The 20656-nt window shown below is 38.2% G+C and overlaps 1 protein-coding gene across 1 annotated transcript; it reads left to right on the top strand.

Annotated features, from left to right (window-relative positions):
- The first annotated feature begins 8979 nt into the window (after nt 1-8979).
- Nucleotides 8980-14747, top strand: LOC139138118 (high mobility group nucleosome-binding domain-containing protein 5-like). The gene is made up of 4 exons (XM_070706340.1): nt 8980-9460; nt 10177-10457; nt 12358-12439; nt 13650-14747. Exons 1-2 carry the CDS (start codon nt 9271-9273, stop codon nt 10302-10304), a joined length of 318 nt encoding a protein of 105 aa, XP_070562441.1. The 5' UTR covers nt 8980-9270; the 3' UTR covers nt 10305-10457; nt 12358-12439; nt 13650-14747.
- The last annotated feature ends 5909 nt before the right edge of the window (nt 14748-20656 follow it).

Genomic DNA, 20656 nt, shown 5'->3' on the forward strand with positions numbered 1-20656 from the left:
CGTAAAAATCAACACCAGCCCGTAAAAGGCAGAAATCCCGCCCTAAAACAATGCAGCTATGGACCCACAGCTAAGAATGATGGTGTCCTTGGAGCGTTTCTTATGACATCTACATTACGTTCGAAACAACCACAACACAACAGTTATCGTCGTTGAATTTTGTTGGTCAACAACAACAACAACAACAACAACACCACGGCTAATAAACATAAACAACAACACCCTGATTTCTGGGTTCCCGATGGTTTTGCTGATATGTAGAGCAATTTTTTGCGCACGGGTAAATCGAAAAACAGTCAACCCCGGCCCCAAATGCTGAAGTTACGTTTGCCGTGATATTGTTTTAATAATCCACGGCCTCTTAGTGTGGGCGAGGAAAAATGGAGAAAATAAAATGATAACATCACGAAAAAACAAGTACTTGAGCTAAATGCAAAGTATAGTAAAGACTCCAGCTTTCAAGTTTTCAGGTTGCACTGTATCAAGTCTAAGATTGTTATGTCGTTGAAGGTGAAGTGCTAGTAACGTACTGCAATAATTGTAGCCCACGGGCTGTACGCAGGCTTTTTTTCTGTCATGTTGGCTGTGCTAAATGTTCTGATTCCAACAATATTAGCAAGTTGTCGAGTTATGTTTCAGTTATCACACCACATCGACGAATCATAATTTTTTTTTTACAAGAACCAAGCCTTAAATTCTTAAGTTGTATGCGAGTGACCGGAGGTATATTGAATAATCGCAATCATACCAGTCCATAATCCAATGACAGTAGGTCAGAATTCGTAAGACAATAGTTGTAAACATAGACACAAAACAGCACAGAACAGATAGTAAATAGACGGTACACAAACAAAGTCATAATCATGAAAGAAAGATATATGGACAGAATGGCATTTCGGTTGTGACATCATAGATCTCGCTTAGTTACTTTGCGCTACAGCAAGCCCGCTTCTTCCTTCGAATAATATCGATACTAGCCCTATGGCCTTCGATGGTGTCAACAAGTGTACCTACCAGACTACTCCAAACTTCCCTCTTCTCCCCAATATGTCAAAATTATAGAACATCGCCTCGATCGCAGTACTGTTGGAAAGAGTAAATAGTAGAATGTGATAAGAAAGGAAAATATTGATAAAATAATAGACGAATCATACTCAGAGGGAACGGTCTTGTATACAGCTTTCAAATAGAGCAAACGTCAAACGTTAAGTTCGATAGACAGTGATAAAGATGACAAAATCGCCCATGCAAACACACTTTAAATACCAAACTAATGCACAAACCTACCTAGAACACGACTATAACCAGTCTGCCACTATGACTTTACGCAAACAGTCTTTAAACAATAATAGCTTTACACCTCACTCATTCAGCGTGCACTGCCATTGGTTAAACACGACTCACGTGACATGTAAAAGAACGTGATGATGCCCTCTGCGAATGTGATGATGCCCTCTGCGAACTTGATGATGCCCTCTGCATTTGATATTACATGGATGACGTCATTTTACTTACTGCGCATCCTTTCTGCGCAAAACAAATTGTCGTTCGCTTGTTGTACTTTGCAGTTGACAACTTATGGCTGCAAAACGTCATGCAGAGCTGTCACCGGCACAGTTAGACGGTATTTTGATGCAAGTAAACAGCAAACGAACGAAAATGGCAACAAGGAATGCAATTTTTGTGTTCAGCGACTATGCAAGCAACAAATTTGGATACGCCACCGAGGAGATCGGCAAACTCTAGCGGCAACCCTAGACTCGGCACTGACAACATTTTACGCTGAGGTCCGGACTCGGAAGGCGAACTGTACTCGAAGAAGTCGTTGTGTTTTTGTTTCTTTGCATGTTTGCTTGTTCGGTGTAATAAAAATAATAACACATGAGAGCTTGGGCAAGATCACGATTTTTTGCCTGCCCTCGGGCTGGTGGTCATGATCGAAATATTGATGATGCCCTCGCCTACGGCTCGGGCATCATCAATATTTCGATCATGACCACCATCCCTTGGGCAGGCAATAAATCGTGATCTTGCCCTCGCTCTCATGTGTTATTATTTAAATAGCTTTCCTTTTCGGTCAACTTTTATCCAATCACAAGTTGCTATGCATCCTGTATTATCAAAGAAGCCAATCATATAAGCACTACTATAAATATGCAAATGTTCAGGGCCGAGTTACCCGAGGCAACGCGTTGAGTGACGCGACGCGACGAGCGATTTGTATGATATCGTCGCGTCGCTTCAGGGGGTCAGGCGTCGCGAAGTCGCCTAGAAGTAGAAAACCGACAGGTCGGTTTTTCAGGCGATCCGTCGTTTGGACGACTTACTTTCGTGTACACACTGCGTCGCGTCACCTGAGGAAACATGTGACCTCTACCGCTAGCCCTCCGTACGATGCTGCGTGTACATGGCCTGTGGTGGGAGGCCATTTAACGCCGGGAACACACATGATCGTATGCAGCACGGTTACGTGTGGTTCGATACAAAGCGGCCGCCGCGTAGTAATACTAGTATGCATGGAAAAAGGGGTTCTGTTCTGTGCATACATAATACATGTAATGGTAGCTGTGATATCGCAGCGGTACTTGTGGCGTATAACGAACGCGATCGGGTCATTGAGGTCATCGCCACAGTCCCGCTGCGAGCCAACGCAAAGGCTTCCTTGGCAGTTTAGGGACTAGGCTCGACTAGCGCATGGCTATATTCCTTTAGATCTCGGACAGTAACGATAAATACAATAAACTTTAAAAAAAATCAAATTGAATCAATCAATCAATAAGTAAAATAAATCAATCTATCAATCTATAAATAAATCCTAAACAATATCGACCTCTCTATTAATTCTACTTCTTCTGGCCACTTTACTGTTGATTAAGCCCACTTGATACAGTCAGAAATTCTGTTTGTACAAAGGCAAATCCAGCTCTATCTAGTATATCTGGGTTGTAAAATGGCATTGGCACCATGTGTTCAAGATTGAGATACAATGTAACATTACCGGCCATGCACTGGTCCCTGTACTAGTCTTGTTCAGACTACTTGGTATGAAAATCAGTGCAGTTGATTTCAATTTGCCCATACACACTGTCTGCACGGGGCCCGGTGATGGCAGTCCCCAGGTTGGTGGGTACCCATGCGCGTTACCAAATTCACGGTAAAGGGGGTGTTTTTCTTCAGTCATCTCGGAGATTCTAGGTCCGTGAAATCGAGAAAAAGGGGTACTTTTTCAGAGTAACCTCCGAGATTAGGGGTAGTCCTTTCATAATCTCCCTAGGACACTAAATCTAGTCTAGTCTCACTCTAGATGATTGTGTATGAATGTGACTAAAATCAGGTGAGGACAAACATTTGTGATGTATGTACATGTAGGCCCTATACAAAGTCAACCTCCAGGGTCAACCCTGGAAGTCAACATACTAACCTCCTAGATTTCGAAAATAAGGGTATGTTTTTTACAGCTAATTTATCCCAGATTTGCCACAAATAGGGGGTGTTTTTCTCAGAAATATTCTAGGAAAGGGGGTACTTTTCAAACTTGGGTAACAAGCATGGGTACCTACCAACCCGGGGACTGCCACCGCCGGGGCACGGGGACACACAAATCACAGTTGCTCAAGTTTGCGTGATTCTATAACAGTGATCTAAGAAAATTGTTTTGCCTCAATAAACTAATTACCGCGTAGAGGTTTTAAGGAATACATCTAAGTCTCATTTACAACCTTTGGCAGGGTCTGTTTTGTCTTTATACAAGTAGAATTTCTGACTGCATCAAGTAGGCTAAAGTGGCTACGGGCGTATGCTAAATCAAAGCGATGCTCGAATAGTATACATCATCATCATCATCATCATCATCATCATCATCATCATTTCATTTTTATTGTCATATTTAAGCTTAAAGGAACATAATACAATTCAAATTCCGCAGAATACATTGACAATAAGGAGCTAGGAATATAGCCATGCGCTAGTCGAGCCTAGCCCCGTGAACTCATATGAACATTGCATTATCAAAAACTAGTACGGGCTGCTGTCTAAAATGATACTTATAATTTTGTGAAGAGAAGATAGTAACTGTGACAGTAAGAAAAAGGTCGCACAAAGTTGGGTTACTGATTACAGATAGAATTCATTGAACCTTCACATTCAACCAAATACGTAAGCACATTAATACATAGCAAGACATTCTCGTAAGAGATAGTCTTTCAGGCTTTTGTGAACTTATATCTAGATGTTTGATTTTTAATAGAATTTGGTATTATGTGTTCCAGTTTTGCGCCTGTGTAAGAGATTGAAGATTGACCTGCAGATGTATACATTCTAGGCAATACCAAATTCATGTCCACCTTTTGGCGGGTATCGTAGCAATGGTTTACAATATGAAAATAATCTGATAAGTCATGAGGAATATTTTGGTGGAGTAAATCAAACATAAAAGTACAGACTAGCAACTTGTAGAGCTTATGAACATCCAAAATACGTAAATTGTAGAACAAAGGTGAAGATGGCTCTCTTAATTCAGAGAATGTTATACTGCGCTTACACATTTTCTGAGTGATATAAATTGGACCAAGACCCATACTTCTAAGCCATAGGTTACATGGGGTTGAATAAATGATACATAGAGCAAAGTGAGGATATTTTGTGGTACAACGTGTCTTAATCTAGTATTCTGGCCTTCTTTCTTATCATCGCGTTTACCTTTGCAATGTGTTGTTTCCATGTAAGGTACTCATCAATAATTACCCCGACAAATGACGCTTGGTGTCTCTGAACTAGAGATTGATTTTTCACGTACAGGTTACCATGTAAATGCAATGCTCTACGTTTTTTGATGGAAAAATACATCGTTTGTCTTATTTATGTTTAAGGTGAGCCTATTAGAATCACACCAACGTGTTACATTTCTCAAGTGATTTTCTACTGGTGAAAGTTCAATACAATTAATGTTATTAGAATATTTATGGAAAAGGTTTGAGTCGTCTGCAAATAGGCAAAAGTCAAAATAATCACTTGACTTGGGAAGATCATTAAATAATGTAAATCAGAAACTTTAGGACCAAATATTGACCCCCTGAGAGACCCCTTATGTGACAGGTAATTGAACAGAATGAATACAATCTACATACACATACGGATATCTCTGATTCAGATAGTCTGCAAACCATAGTAAAGGATTTCCTCTCACACCATAATGTAAGAGCTTTGCCAAGAGGATTTGTGGTCAATGGTATTAAAAGACTTGGAAAAATCTAAGAAGATTCCTATTTTACTATTTCCTTGGTCAATTTGTGATGTCAGGTGACTCAGTAAATTTATAAGTGACAACTGTGCACTATTTTTCTTACGAAAACCATATTGATGCTTATAAAAAAAGTCATGTTTGTTAAAATAAATTATTATTGACAGCCTTTTCCAGAATTTTGCTAATAAGAGGTAACACTGAAATGGGGCGATAATTTGCAGGAATCTCTTTTGGGCCTTTTTAAAGATGGGTACTACTCTAGCAACTTTAAGAGCATCTGGAAATTTACAATTTGCAAAAGAAAGATTGAAAATAATATGACAAAGTGGAGCTGCAATATATTCAGCAGCATGACTAAAAGCTTAGCAGAAATGTTGTCATACCCAGCTGTTTTATGCATATTTAGACCTCTTAAAAGATTGAGAACTTCAGAATCAGTTGTTGGATAGAGAAAGAAAGAAGAGTCAGAGGACTGTGACAGAAAATCTACATACGATGTACGAGTCGTTTCAATTTTGCCAGCTAATCTAGGTCCTACACTTGTGAAAAACTCATTAAATCCATTTACAATGTCTTGAGAATTATTGTAAGTTACAGGCGTGCCATCTGCTACATCAATAGTGAGATGGTCTGGTAAACATACGCTTGGTTTTCTATTGCGAGTACAAAGTAAATCATTGATAATATTCCATGTTGTTTTGGAATTGTTACGATTTTTGACGAAATGAGAAGCATAATAATCTCTCTTTGAGACTCTTAAAATACTAGTAAGTACATTCCTATATCGTTTATAACGCGCAACCTTGCTAGAATCATAACCTGATTTGATCACCTCTGCAAAATAAAGACTGCTTTTGTTGATTGAATTCTTCATTGATTTTGTAATCCAAGGTTTTCCTTTCAACACTGATTTTAGAGATCGTGGGACCATTGGACTATGTCTATTACAACATTGATTAAAAATGGAGAAAAACGTATTGTAAGCTTCATTTACCGTATACGCGGATACGAATACGATGATGCGATGCGTGCATGATGACGAATGTTGGTCGTACTGTGAATATGAGTACTCACTTTCGAGCACTTTGACAGGATTTTTACGACAGTTGTTTTCAACGCTTACGTGTTCATGACAGCATAATAATTATTATTAAATATTTATATTTCCATCTGGTGGTAAAAATATTTTTTTTTCAAGATTAAGTGTACTGTCGCTGTTCTTATATAAAATACAAAGGATGGACACAAACCGGGCACCCGAAAAAAAAAAACTGCTCTGTACGTCAATCAAGTTCAAGCGGCAACTGCATGTCATTGGACAAATGACTCATCGCCGATTGGCCCTCCCTGACACACACTCTTTTACTTTAAATTCGATTTTTTTTCTTTTAAATTAATTTTTGAGCATTCTGTTTGTACTCTTAGTATTAATGCTGCCACAGTATGTGACCTTCAATATCATTATTATTATCCCTATCTTTATTATTATTATTTACCCACTGTCTATATCTGCGGTTTGACTCCTTTCGTTCATTTATTGCAGTTTTAATTTCTTTATCAAACCATGGCCTTGTAGTACTTTTGATAATTTTCTTGACAATAGCTTTATGACAAGCAGTGACAGTATTATCTAACCAGTGTTTCCAAATTTTATCACAGGCAGTCTGTTTATTGTTTTCACTCGTAGCTAACTTGACAACATCATTAACCTTTGGTAACAGCGTCTGAATAAGCACAATGTATAGCTTATATTATACTTTACAGATCATTGTGACCGGATTCGTCGGTGTGATGTCGACATATCGCAAAAGAAATTTTGCTGTAATATTCCTCCTTCGATATTGAAACTCTAAAACTGAACCTCTGACTCATTATTCACTTGGTGTTTATCAACTCTAAAAGCAGAGTCACGTCGCACAGAATGGGAAAGGTGAGGTTCAAATAAACCATTTGCAATGTGTAATTGAAGCCCTGTGTGCCTTGGAGGCAGTTCATAAAACGGTCACGTGACGTCATTCGCCCAATACAGTGACTTGCGTTTTCTCAATAGCTAAGACGGCGTGAGAATAACACTCAACTGAGTAAAAGAGAGTTGATAAGAGAGCTCGCGAGAGAGTGTGCCACGAATTATACTGGCGCTTGGTCGTATCTGGAGTTACGGCTAATCACATCAAGCTGTTTTGAAAGACAGACAAGCACAGGAATGAAGATACGCCACAGCAAAATAGAACCGCCCCAGGGTACGGGGAAGCTGCTTTATCGAACAAGAGTATATTGAAAATGGGGGAGGTGCACTGGGGGTGCGGTCACTGTACGCATATTTACCAGCATAAATATGGACGCTGTTGATGAAACCGAAAACCTCCCATTTCCCTATAGGCCTAACTGTGTATCGGCAGTGTAGGCTGGCCATTGATTAAGAAACACCGCTTTAATTGTCAAAATTAGGTAACAATGAAATCTATAGTCTAATTCTTAAGTCTCTTTAGTGTTCTGATAGATCAATAAATTTTCATTGAGTATAAACGTCACGAAATCGATAGCCTAAAACCTTTGACATCAACAATTTTAAGATCGTTGCGTCCTGAAACTGTCACGTACAGCCCTACAAAGAATTCTAAACGTCATGTTTTTGGCAACTTTTCTCCATCCGCTAGTATTTTACAGATAAATATCCCCTGTGAAGAATGGAGCTATGGATTCGTTCATAAAATGGAGTTCATAACGATAGAAAGATGATAATAAAATCACACATATTAAAGTAAACATAAACATCGAAGGGACAGGAAATGAGTGATTGAATAAGAGAATGGAACAGATAGACGGTCAGGAAAGACGGACATACAGGTGAACGGATAGACAGGTAGACAGACAAACAGTAAGCGGGTGTACGGACGATCAGATAGATAGATAGATAAATAGATAGATGGATAGATAGATAGATAGATAGATAGATAGATAGATACATACATACATACATACATACATACATACATACATACATACATACATACATACATACACACACACAAACACACATACATACACACACACACACACACACACACACACACACATACATACATACATACATACATACATACATACATACATACATACATACATACATACATACATACATACATACATACATAGGTAGGTAGGTAGGTAGGTAGGTAGATACTATAGGCAGACAAATACGAATGCTAGATTACAGATAATAAAACATACAATTAGCAAGACTAATACAGATACAGGACATGGAAGTAGTGGACTGGGATAAATCCTCTACATATTTCCTCATCCACAGTTGACTGCCTTCCTTGTGCTCAGCGTGATCGCAGTGATAGTGGTGTTCACAGCCTGGGTGCGGACAGCTACTGCTATCAGAATGGACATGAAGATATTATATGTTATAGCCCAAACATGGGACTATGTGCCCGAGGGTAGGTGACCATTTGCTCGACGTAACGAGGGCAAATTGTCTCCTGCCCAGAGGATACATAGTCCCTGTTTTGGCTATAATGTTTTTATTACATGTCCCTCTTACACAGTTTTCACTGAAAATATTCAAATTTATTGGCAAATGATAATCAAATGCTTTTATTTCCATCTTAGACGAAAAACCGTTAAAAATGGAACGATTTTTACCATGGAATGGCATATTGATATATTTAAACTACTGTTATGCGGTTTATCATTTTTTCAGTAAATTTTCAAAAACCGGATTTCCTATGCAAAACATGAAATTTCAACATTTTTACATCCAAAAGTTGTCAAGTTGAAAATAGTTCCGGTTCACTTTCAGTCCAGTGATGACTATGCGGCCCGCGACGTCATCAACGAGTTACCATTGAATCTTATGGAGCGCGCGACGTTCGATATACGAGGCATGTAATAAACTGTGACGACGACTATGAGCCATACTCTGATGAAGACTACTTTTCAGACTCTGGCAAACATTGAAGACGATCTCCGGGGATGGCTTCACGACCTCGAAGACGAAGAATCCCCACAATTTTGATGACATGAAAGGTATGATTCCTGACAGCTTGGAAGAAGTGTTGGAAGAATTCGAGGAGTTGAAAGATATGGAAGACGGTGAATGGCAAGAATGGATCGACGACTTTATGAATGAAGGAGGTAAAGAAGAAGAATATGATAGGGAGTGGGAAGGCGAAGAAGATGGCGACGAAGCTGAAACACGTAGACGTCCAGGTATTTATCTATTTGTTTGTTAAGTATGTAAGTAGGAAATGAGTGATGGATAACTAATTATACTAATTATAGGTGAGTGTCAGTTACTTCTACTTTTTAGTCAGTCATCTAGATAAATCCTGGCTTCGACATTTGACAGTCTTCTGCCTTCTTTACCTAAATACCTAGTACGTAAGCACTAAAGCAAGTGACGTGGAATACACGTTTTCCAGCAATCGAGAGCGAAAGGCTCGAGAACAAGTGCTGAAGGCACGAAGTGCAAGCGACTGGCCGAAAAAGGCCACAACGCCAAAAGTGCATGGTTGTCGATAATAATATGGTTAGGTTGGTCGTTGGTTGAGTTAGTAACTTAAGTTATTTATTGCTTTTTTGTTCATTTAAATTGTATCTACCTCGTTATTCTTCTGGTTTTACTTTGTTCCTGCTTTGGGCGTCTCCAATTCCATGTCTCTGTTTGAGTTTAGGGCTTGTAGCTTGTCAAGATCATGACCGATGCAAATGATCGACTGAAATATTCTTGTGTAAGTAAAAGGAACTTGTTACATTTACATTTGGTTCAAGTCTTAAAGTCTATTATGCTGATATTACAGAAATCGGATATTTGACAGGGAGCTCAGAAAAGAGAAACAAGACCTGCAAAGCCAATCATCATTTTGCTCGTGATAATCGAATATTTACTTGTGTTTCTCACGATTTATTATCTTGCTTCTCATCAGAACATGAACCCAGACCAGGTGATCACCACGAGACAGATTCCAAAGAAGGTAGCCACGAGAATAGCGAAGACTGGCACGAGGGAAAAGACTGGTTTGGTTGGCATGGCAGCGATGGAGACAGCTATTAAGACAAGAAGGAGGAAGATGAGCTGAAGAGTAGCTTCCGAACAAGCATTGCTATGTTCTCTGTGACAATGATATTGGCCTTTGTCGAAGTTATCTTGGTATTCGCGGCTGCGGTGTCGGCTTAATGCGGTCTCTGTAAGACATTATCCCATGAGGTGAGTTTGTTAGTCTTGTCTTTAGGGACTGGTCAGTTTCTTCGGCCTGGGGGGGGGGGGCGGTGGATTATTTTTTGCCGACGTCAAAAAGTGGCTGACCCCCCTATTCCAAATTTTGACAACAGGGTGACCCCCCCCCCTTATTCCAAATTTCGAAAACAGGGTGACCCCCCCTGGGGCGCGACATAGGTAAATAAAAGGTGGACATAACGTCATATATATATATGTATATATATATATATATATATATATATATATATATATATATATATATATATATATATAGGTAAAATAAAAGGTGGACATGTCGATATATATATATATATATATATATGTATATATATATATATATATATATATATATATATGTATGTATTATATTTACATTTTACATACCGGTATATTTATATTTTAAATAGTCATTCTAGTTTTAATGAAATTGTTGACATGTCAGTTGTAAGATAGGACTTTCAAAGTGTCAATCTTAAAGTTTGAATACAGTACATTTTGAATGAGCTGTATTTGAATGAGCTGTGAATGTATTTCACACTTTCTATGCTTAACCAGATGTCCTGAACTGTTGTACAGAAATGGATGTCAATCATTAATATCAAAGAGGAAAAAGCAGTGAATCAAAAACTTTGATGGGTGTTAAGACTTGCTAACCATCCAATTAGATTTCCTGAGGAGCCATAGAGAGCTTTTTAGCCAAATCTGATTTGTACAGTGTCTGAGAGGATCTTTTCCTGTAACATTGAAACCATAAAAGCACAGCTAATAATGACAAAACTGCCTTTTTTTAACTGTTATTTTGTTCATAAAAAAGCATCTTTCTACAGAAAACCTGTGAAACAAAGGAAAATAATTGCATCAATGAGAAGGAAAGATATCTTGTCATTTTTCTATCTCTAAAATAAGTCACTGTATCAAATATATATATTGTGAAATATTTGTGCAAGTTGCTTCTCATACTGAATTCTCATAGAGAGAACAGAATTTGTCATCCTTTTCATATGAAATGCAGATTTCATAATGGTACACTTTCACTTAGCAAACATCAAGATATCTCTGATTTATTCAAGTATGGCGCCCGAAGGGCGCGCCGAAAAATATGAAACATCCTGATATCTCTGATATATATGCCTGGTATATTAAAGTCATGCACCTGAAGGGCATGCTGAAAAATGTCTGATATATTAAAGTAATGCGCTTGAAGAGCACGCTGAAAAATATTGAACATACAGATATCTCTGATGTATGTATGCTTGATATGTTAAAGTTGGGCGTGCTGAAAAATATGACTGATTATTATAGTTACGCGCCCGAAGGGCGCGCCGAAAATACTACTGAATGATGAAATTTGTGGCTGACACTAGCATTTTAGGCAATGATGAGCCTGTGTCAAAATTCAAAAACACACTGACCCCCCTATTGGGCATTTCAAAAACATGGTGACCCCCCTATCACCAAAGTCAAAAACAGGGTGACCCCCCCCCATGAATCCACCGCCCCCCCCGACTGAAGAAACTGACCAGTCCCTTACAGATAACGGAGTAGACAGAATAAGTTGAGAATAGATAGTACCGGAAAATCTTATTTTCCAAGTTTTCATTTTTTTTGTTTGTGCATTACTTGTAAACTATGACCTCAGCGGTTGTATTTTGTTTGTATAAAAAGTGGGAAATTTCCGATTATATCATATGTTACCATGACAATAAGTGTTCGTTTTCAAAGAAACTTTTTTACATGTTATTGACTCAAGTGACTTGATATTCTTTTCCGGATAGAGAATTGCGAAAGGGGGAAGAAGGGGGTGAAAAGGAGATAGCTTCAGTGTATTTTCGGCGATGATGTCACGTATACGTCAATTCAGAACCTCTATGTTTGCTTCTTGGCACAGGCTCCTCAACAGGTGGTTGTCCTACAACCCGGACAGAAGATTATGCCGGGAGCCGACGGTCAGTTCGTGCTGAACAACGCAGGTGAGTGATCAACTCCGCAATGTGCATTTTTAGAACACTGGCTGAGTGCCAGACGTAATTATCTAGTCTGAGTTCTCATAGGTTTGACCAAGATGGTGTTGAATGACTTCTACAATGCAGCTTACATAGTCGCAAACAAAGTCTGGACATATTATCCTTTACATTTTGACGTTTACCATTCGCGGATTCCATGTTTAGAATTTACAGAAAGATGTTTTCCCTATAATTGCGATAACATACCGAGGGTACCATTACGACAAAGGGCTCGCTGGTTGCCTTCCGTTTCTTTGGAAATAAATCCAGCAAGGCCTGGTGCGCATGCTCGTGTATGTGTATGTGTAAGGCATCTGGCACTGAACAGGTCTTAACGAAATTACAGTCGGAATTCAAAAGATGATGACGTCATTAATGCATTATCTCTTATTGATTGCATGAATTATTTAGCTCGTTCATAACAAATTTTTAATTTTTTGCAAGAATGGGTGAATAATCCTATGCGTTAATTTGTAATATTCTCAATTTATTTTCACTTTGTCTAACTTGAAAGCTCACTTTAGGTAATTACTCAGAACCAGCAGCCTGTTAAATCAATCGACAAACTCACGGAATCATGCTTGTTACGCTTTGGATTACTTAGATATGTTATTTAAAAATCTTCGTTGTTGATGATATACATTGATTGGGAAGCTGCAACTACAGCATCCGGTAAAACTATCTAAAATAATTATTGAAAATGGTACACCTGCCTGAAAATAGGATAATTTTATACAACACGATTGGAACAAATTTGGGATAATTGGATTTTCATATTTTTAAGATTTCTCAAAAGTGTTAGGTGCTCTAAGCTTATAGCTGATTGTTGCAATATTACAAATTACTCATAAAAACAAGTGTGTAACTTAAAAAGGAAAGCAGATGAGCTTACATTTACAGATCAAACAGACATTATTTCACTATCCAATTAACCCAAATTAGTTCCAGTTGTGTTATACCTTCTTAATCCATGTAGCAAATATAGCCTGATATTGTTAAATGCAATTTTGGTAAAACTGAGGTCCATTTTTATATTACATCGTTATGTAACGGATTATTTCCAATTCTGAATTGCTAATGATCTATCTTTGAAATAATAACTGTTAGTGTCGAAAAGCTTTTCATTTGGTCGATGCAAATCAAAAATTGTAATGTTTTTCAATCATTTCGCCTCCAGGCCAGGAAGTCGGCACTTACCATAGTACCAACCCAGCTATGCTATCTACTGACTTCACCCCGTCGACCAATCCGGCATTAACAGTGAAGCCCAGTGGACTATCCCATGGGCGACTCCCACCTTTGGCCACAACCCCTACCTACGAAGAGGCCGTTGCACTACCTCCTAAAGAGGACTTGGCACCTGGGTACCACGAAGCCGAAGAGCTTCCCACTAAAATCAGTCTGTAACGTGGCTACCCTGTCCTAGACACCTGGGTTAGCAGCCACAGTTGTTTGCCGTGATAAGCACAGTGAATTTAAGTGAACATTTCAGTGGAAAATGTGTGTTTCTACGGTAGAATTGTAGGTAGAGGAATGTACGTTTCGGCTGTGTGAATTGATATTTTTAAATAGATATTATATATTATACGCGATTATATTTTCAGTTTGTAAATCTATGTGATCAGTGTCTAATTCATATGTTGTTTTATCCCTATCGACATTAATCAGAAGCTATCCTCTTTTCTATTCCGATCTTAACAGATGGTTTTTCCCTCATAACGACCATTTTCAGTGTCAATCTACAGACCATGTAAAGAATAAACCAAAGAAATTGGAATTTGGATTGAGGCACAGGTCTCGATTTCAATTTGACGATCATACAAATTTCAAGACACTTTAAAAGATTATTTACAGTTCGACGACAATTTTAACGTTCGGTACAACGCTGTGATAAACTGAAGTATTACACTAAACAAAAGATTCAATATATATATATCTCTAAAGTAATGCAGTTTCTTTCAGCGAAGTATTTCGAAGAAGTATTATTGTTTTACAGTTTAGTACAGGATCGTCACCGCTCATGAAAAATAACGAGCACACAATTATAACTTTCTGTATATTTTTATTTCTCAGTGGACATTTACAAATGATGTGATGGGTTTGGTAGTATCACAGTGTTTAAAACGATTCATTATTAGATGCATTTTATATATATTACAAATTCCAGGAGACCGAAGTGAAATTGCCGATTCCTCTAAAATGCTAATTTCCAGCTTTCATTCTGCTTTTTTATTATTTCCTTTGAATAAATTACATTTTGGCATGGTTTACTTGAGATTTACGGATTCCAATAGAAATATATAGAAGTTGCATGTAGCAATCCTGCACCGCCGTACGCACACCAATTATAGGTCACAAGACAAGACATGTGACAGTCGGTCAGCATTACGGAAGAGCAGCTTGTATGCTTTACTGGAAATTGTGAAGTCGAGAATGATTACTTATTGTCAGATGCGATGACTTTATAAGACTTTCTTCGAATCGGATCACACGTAGCGAATGCAATGTCAAATCTGTGAAATCAAGGCACTGTAAAGTTAAGTGTTAAAGGATAGAACACCAATTAAACGCCTTTTTGTAACACTTTTTGAACGCCTGTAGACGTTCAGAAATTTAACACTACGTGTTCAACCAACGTTCAATTTTGAACACACGTGTGCAGATTTGAATGCTACGTGTTCATCAGACATTATATTGAACGCCATATGTTCCATATCTGAACACACGTGCACAGGAAATGTGTTCAAAAATTGAACGCTTTTACGCGTTCAAAGGGCTGTAACACTTTTTGAACGCATGGACGCCGTTCAACAATAAGTGTGTTACAGGCTAGAAAAAATGGTGCGCGCTTGTTGAACACCTTTAATTTGGGGCGTTCACGGGGTGTTCAAGCCTTGAAATAACATTACAGACCATTGATATCCAGTAAAATTATTTATTCTAAAAATACACGAAACATTTCTAGAATGAAATACAATAATTTACTGTAAAATGGGCTAATAAACATCGCAACTTTGTATGTAAAGTTGTCAGAAGAAAAAACCAACAGTGTTAACACCTTCCTATCAAAAACATAAGCAATAAAAATCACCATATTGTGGATTACGTTTTATGTTCATACTTGTTTAAAATGTACAAAAATCATCTGAAAAGCTCAAAATTTGGCATACTTATTGTGTTGAAAAGTGCATACCCCATTTTGTAAGATGGTTTCTTAAAGACATTTCCTCTTGTATAGACAATTGTAAATTTGAAGAAAAAAGGAGTTAGTCAAGGCTTCTCTAGAGCACATGGTATATATGGTATATCCACACTAAAGTAAACACAACATGTTAAGTTGTCAAAGTGTCACAGTAAGGCACAACATGCAGAAAGTGGGGAAAGTGGGTCCTTGGCAGGGTAAAACCTATTTCCTTGTCCAACAAAGTCCTTCATAAATAAAAAGGTTTGTTTGTTTGTAATATCTTTAAATAAACCCTGAAATAATTGGTGACATTTCAAAAATATACTTGACAGAAATTTAAAACATATTCGTAAAGACCTTTCGAATTCTGGTGTACCCTGCTATTAATTTTTATACATTTTTTTTTACCAAAATGGTAAAAATCACCCTTAAACTGAAAAAAATGTACATTTTATCATAACTTGAATATATCACATTCTGGTAATCCCTAATGTCTTAAAAATGTGTGAAATGTCTTTAATGTCCTAAAAATACAAAGTTGCAAATTTCTGCATAATTTGAACAATCTGAAAAAGCTATCAGTAGAGATCTAAGCTTATGTCTTAAATATCAAAGCTAACCGATTAGCAGTTTTGAAAAAATTTTTTAAAGATATTTTTGACCAAAAATGACAAAACTTGCCAGTAAATATAAAAAATTGAATATTTCATCACACCTAGCACAAATTTGACTAAGGTCATTTTTAGGGACATGTTTACCAAATATTGAAGACGTGAGTAAAAGAGAAGAAGATTTTTCCAAAAAATAGCCAAATTTGCCTCAGAAATAAATTGCATATTTCAGCATAATTTGAACATATCTGATGAGGGTAATCCCTTGGGACCTGTAATCCAAATATGAAAGGATTCGTACAGGTTGTTTTGAAGAAAAACCTCTGGATGTACAAATTTGAGGATAATGCTGACACATCCACCTATTTAACTGACAGCAAAGCTAAAAACCAGTTGCTAAGTACAAGAGACGTGTTGAGCTACAATACAAAATAATCTACGGTTTGGTAGCAGGCTATGATCAACTAAATGTTACAAGGGCATAAGCTTTCAAAGATCATAGCATGCTACCAAAGCTTAGATTAATTCAGAACAAAAATACAGAAATTTATCAAAATTCAGTTACTGACCCTTGGAAGTTTAAATGTACATTACAGATGAACTGAGGTTCTCACACTTGTTTCCAGACAGCTACTGTACACTCATCTTCTTCATTATCTGTATCACCAGCTTCTGTGACAACTCTTCCATTTTCAGTTAAATCCGACTTTTTACATCCTGAAAAATGCAACAATAGGTAATATGGCGAGATGAAACTTTAAATGAAAGACAAGGGACTGATTAGGTTAAGGAAAAGGGGAGACTTCATATACAGTGCCTCTCTTCAATACTGTTACAAAATATTTGCTGCTTCTTGTCATCAACTGATTAAAATAAAAAAGCCAAACTCTCATATGCTGAAACAATACAATGTATACTCTACGATGTTTACCTGATGTTTACATGCGATTGTGTCTACTAAAAGACATGTGTTAGCTGTGATTACGCAGCAGCACTATGCAAGGCGTATCGATCGCGCTCAGGTCAAGGGTTATCGCTACAGTCGTGTTGCTATGACCATTGACCCGAGTGAGATCGATCGATAGGCCATGGCCAAAAGTACCACTGCGTATTCACAGCCAGTTGTTGGTATACCAGCCATGAAAGAAAAAAAGGTTTCTTCACGTAGTTAAGCTATTTCAAGGTACAATACAATTAATTTCAAAGGACGATAATATAGGTGCTTCAAAAATCTAATAGCTTTCACTATTTTGGAGAGGAAACTTACCCTTTCTGGTCTTGCTTCCGCACGATCACGACTTCAGACAAGAAAAATGTCGCAACTTCCGTTTGGATGCATCATGGGATGGGAAAAGACACCAAACTTGAACACCAAGTGTTTAGAAGTAGAACGCTTCTTGCACGCCGATGTTAAAATTAAAACGTTCATGGTGGTTTTCTGATTTTCTTTTCTAATTTTTAAACTTTCAATCCGTAATAAACGTGTGAAATTATTTTGTATACTTCCTTTTTAGAAAAAACATGCTTTCAGCAATTGCAGGCCGGAAATATTTTCACTTAGTGTGAAATTCGTTACACCGAAATCCGTGTACGTTTACGGACAGTGAAGCAATAGTAAATTTAATATAGCCATTGTAAAGTAAAAAACACAAAAGACTGTTAATTGTTTCACAGTATTGTAAATTTCTATGATGCTGAGTTTTTGAACACTTGAAGGAGATCGTTGTTAACACATAGTGTTAAACCGGTAACTCTCGGTAGGGCCCTACCGAGAAAAATCGATAAAAATGGGCGGAGCAAAACATAACTAATATGGTTTCTTTGTGAACAAAAAGTAGCAAATTAAAACAGCTGGTTGAACACCTCCAAAAATAGATCGTGCACGCCACATAATGTAAACATTGACTGCACGGTGACTTTACGTATACTATTTTCACCCAATTTTACGGTTTACTTTCCATACGATACATCCACTCATTTCCCCAATAGGTTTGTCTTGAACATAGACTTTTTCGAAGTCTTACTGGAGCAGAGGTTCGGCGCGGCGTCGCTTCGGATTTGTACAAACCGTGATGACGTTGCCAGGCGATCGATCGACACTCCTTAGTTCTCATGCTTCATGGTATACGTTTCTCGTCCGAAAACGAAGCGTTTGTCATTGTATTCAGCGCGTTTTTGAATGATTCAACATAATGCATATCATGACAGTGGCAATAGCTATCCGCATCTTTGTATACGGGTAAACGATGCAGAAATCGTAGAAAATGTAGTTTTCTGCCACGGGATCTATTATCGGGGTTTTCCTTGGCTCAGTCATAGTATAGTGTACATCACTCTTGCAGGGAGTCTTGATTGAAGCACCGTTTTGTCCAAACGCCGTCCTAGAAATGCCGCATTTCAGGAAAGAACGGGAAAAAATCAAAACAGTTCTGAAAGAACAGCAAATTCGCCTACTAGATGTCCAAATTTATCGAGTGTGGTTATTTCAATGGACGACGGACACTTACCACAATGCTCAACGGCCAAGTCGTCTACCAAATTTTGTAGAGCTTTTGTCTTACAAACAATCATTTCCTCATTCGACCATAGTTCAGCGAGGCAGGGCTCTGTCTCCATTATAAAACGTAGTTTTCCACAGTTCTTGGATGGTAGTTGTAGTTTCCTTTTCAAAAATTTCGTTGTCTCATGAACTCGGCGCTGTCGCGGATGGGAGGGTACCGACGACTATTCCCCCGGCTTCGATTACAAGTTTTATGGTGACCGAAATGAAATGTGGTGTCGATTTGTTGTCTTATGATTATTTCAAAAAGCTTCTGAAAAATACTTATTTTAGAAATCAAAGCTTTTAATATTTAATCACCAAAAATAAAATCAGAATAAAGTGATTTCATGAATTCTCGGAGCATTCGTTTCAATGTTCATCCCTCCTTATAAAATGGTGAGTTCTAGTATTTCGCTACTTTGAACGATCCCGCCCAAAATCGAGTGCACTGCACTTCTGCACTCTCAGCACGCAGTCGCGATACTAGTTCATTACAAACGCGTGGGGTAGTCAGAGTCAGACTGCTAATCACACTATGTCAGCTAGCTTTATGAAGGTAGCGGTCACTGATGAGCACTAGAGGTAGCCTCGGGAACTTTCTTTGCCAGGAATGAATTGGAGCTAGCTGTGATGGGGATCGAGCGCGGACATTTGAGTGCAACTTATGGGACTGATTAGTACGGTGACCTCAGCTGCCGCCGGCGACGTTTGTCAACTCGACGTCTGATCACTGAGATCAGCATAAGTGACCCAGCAGTGACGACCGAATATGCCGAAGGCGATTGCAGGCGTAAAAAAAATCCCGGTTTTGTCAGCACATTGAAGGCACTTGTTTTTTGAATTTTGACTTTGTTCGCTTAGTGTTACATAGGCATGCACGGCTTTAGATCGGGAAAGAAAATGTATATCACTTTTGGAAACAGCTAAGCGATAGTTACGCATATCGTATTGCGATGATTGCGCTTTCAACAGTACGTTGACTAGAGGGTAAAACTTGAAATTTGAAAAGAAGACAGAAGATGTACAGACAGTGTAGTAAAAGTGAAAGATCATGCCAGAATTTGTGCTGGTACTTGTCCGTGGTCTCAACCCGAACATACCAGACGTACTTTATGCCGGGCATGAATGACAGTATAGGCCTTCCTGTCTGTAAAATGTACGGCTCAGGTAGACCAACATAAATGAAAACGGTCCTTTTCAGGACCAACAAATTTTCCAAAAAGAGAACTACCGAATCAAATGTGTTTGCATGTATTTGTTATACACAGTGTGTGTGCGTTTGTATCTTTCGGTACGCTCCGAGTATTTGGTGTTTTCCCCGCCTTGAACAATCAACGCTAGTACGGAAAAAGTAAACAAGGTATCGCTAATGACTCATTTGCAATTTGCATATCATGTCAATCATGCGGATTCAAACTGAACATCGAACGTTATACCGGCGATATTACCGGCAAATATTTTATCCTTTTTCTGGTTCCAGACGTCATTTCAAATTTAATTTCGTCAGAAACCAAGTATATTGTGCTCCAAATACTTATACACATATCCCTCAATTTCCAAGAAAAAATTAATCGGTAGATTTCTAAATTAACGGTTTTTATGGACGGCGTCCAGAGCGTACCGAGTACGTTTGAATATCCCACCATTATGACCACTCTCGTAGGTTCTCGCGCTTTTATACGGGAGTTGGGGCTTTAAGGTTTAGAACATCATTGTTAATATTATGAACACCAGTGTTAACAATATGAACACCAGCCGTTCAAATTTGAACACCGACATGTACATTTTGAACGCGTAAAGACGCGTCTAGCGTCCGCTATTTTTACAGTGAAGGGTTTGTATACTGT

This window comes from Ptychodera flava, chromosome 8 (assembly GCF_041260155.1).
Source record: "Ptychodera flava strain L36383 chromosome 8, AS_Pfla_20210202, whole genome shotgun sequence".
Classification (NCBI taxonomy): domain Eukaryota; kingdom Metazoa; phylum Hemichordata; class Enteropneusta; family Ptychoderidae; genus Ptychodera; species Ptychodera flava.

Excerpts from the sequence above, each read along its gene's own strand:
- LOC139138118 (XM_070706340.1), top strand. The coding sequence starts at position 9,271 with ATGAAAGGTATGATTCCTGACAGCTTGGAAGAAGTGTTGGAAGAATTC. Across the intron at positions 9,461-10,176 it reads TGAAACACGTAGACGTCCAG|AACATGAACCCAGACCAGGT; the intron begins GTATTTATCTAT and ends GCTTCTCATCAG.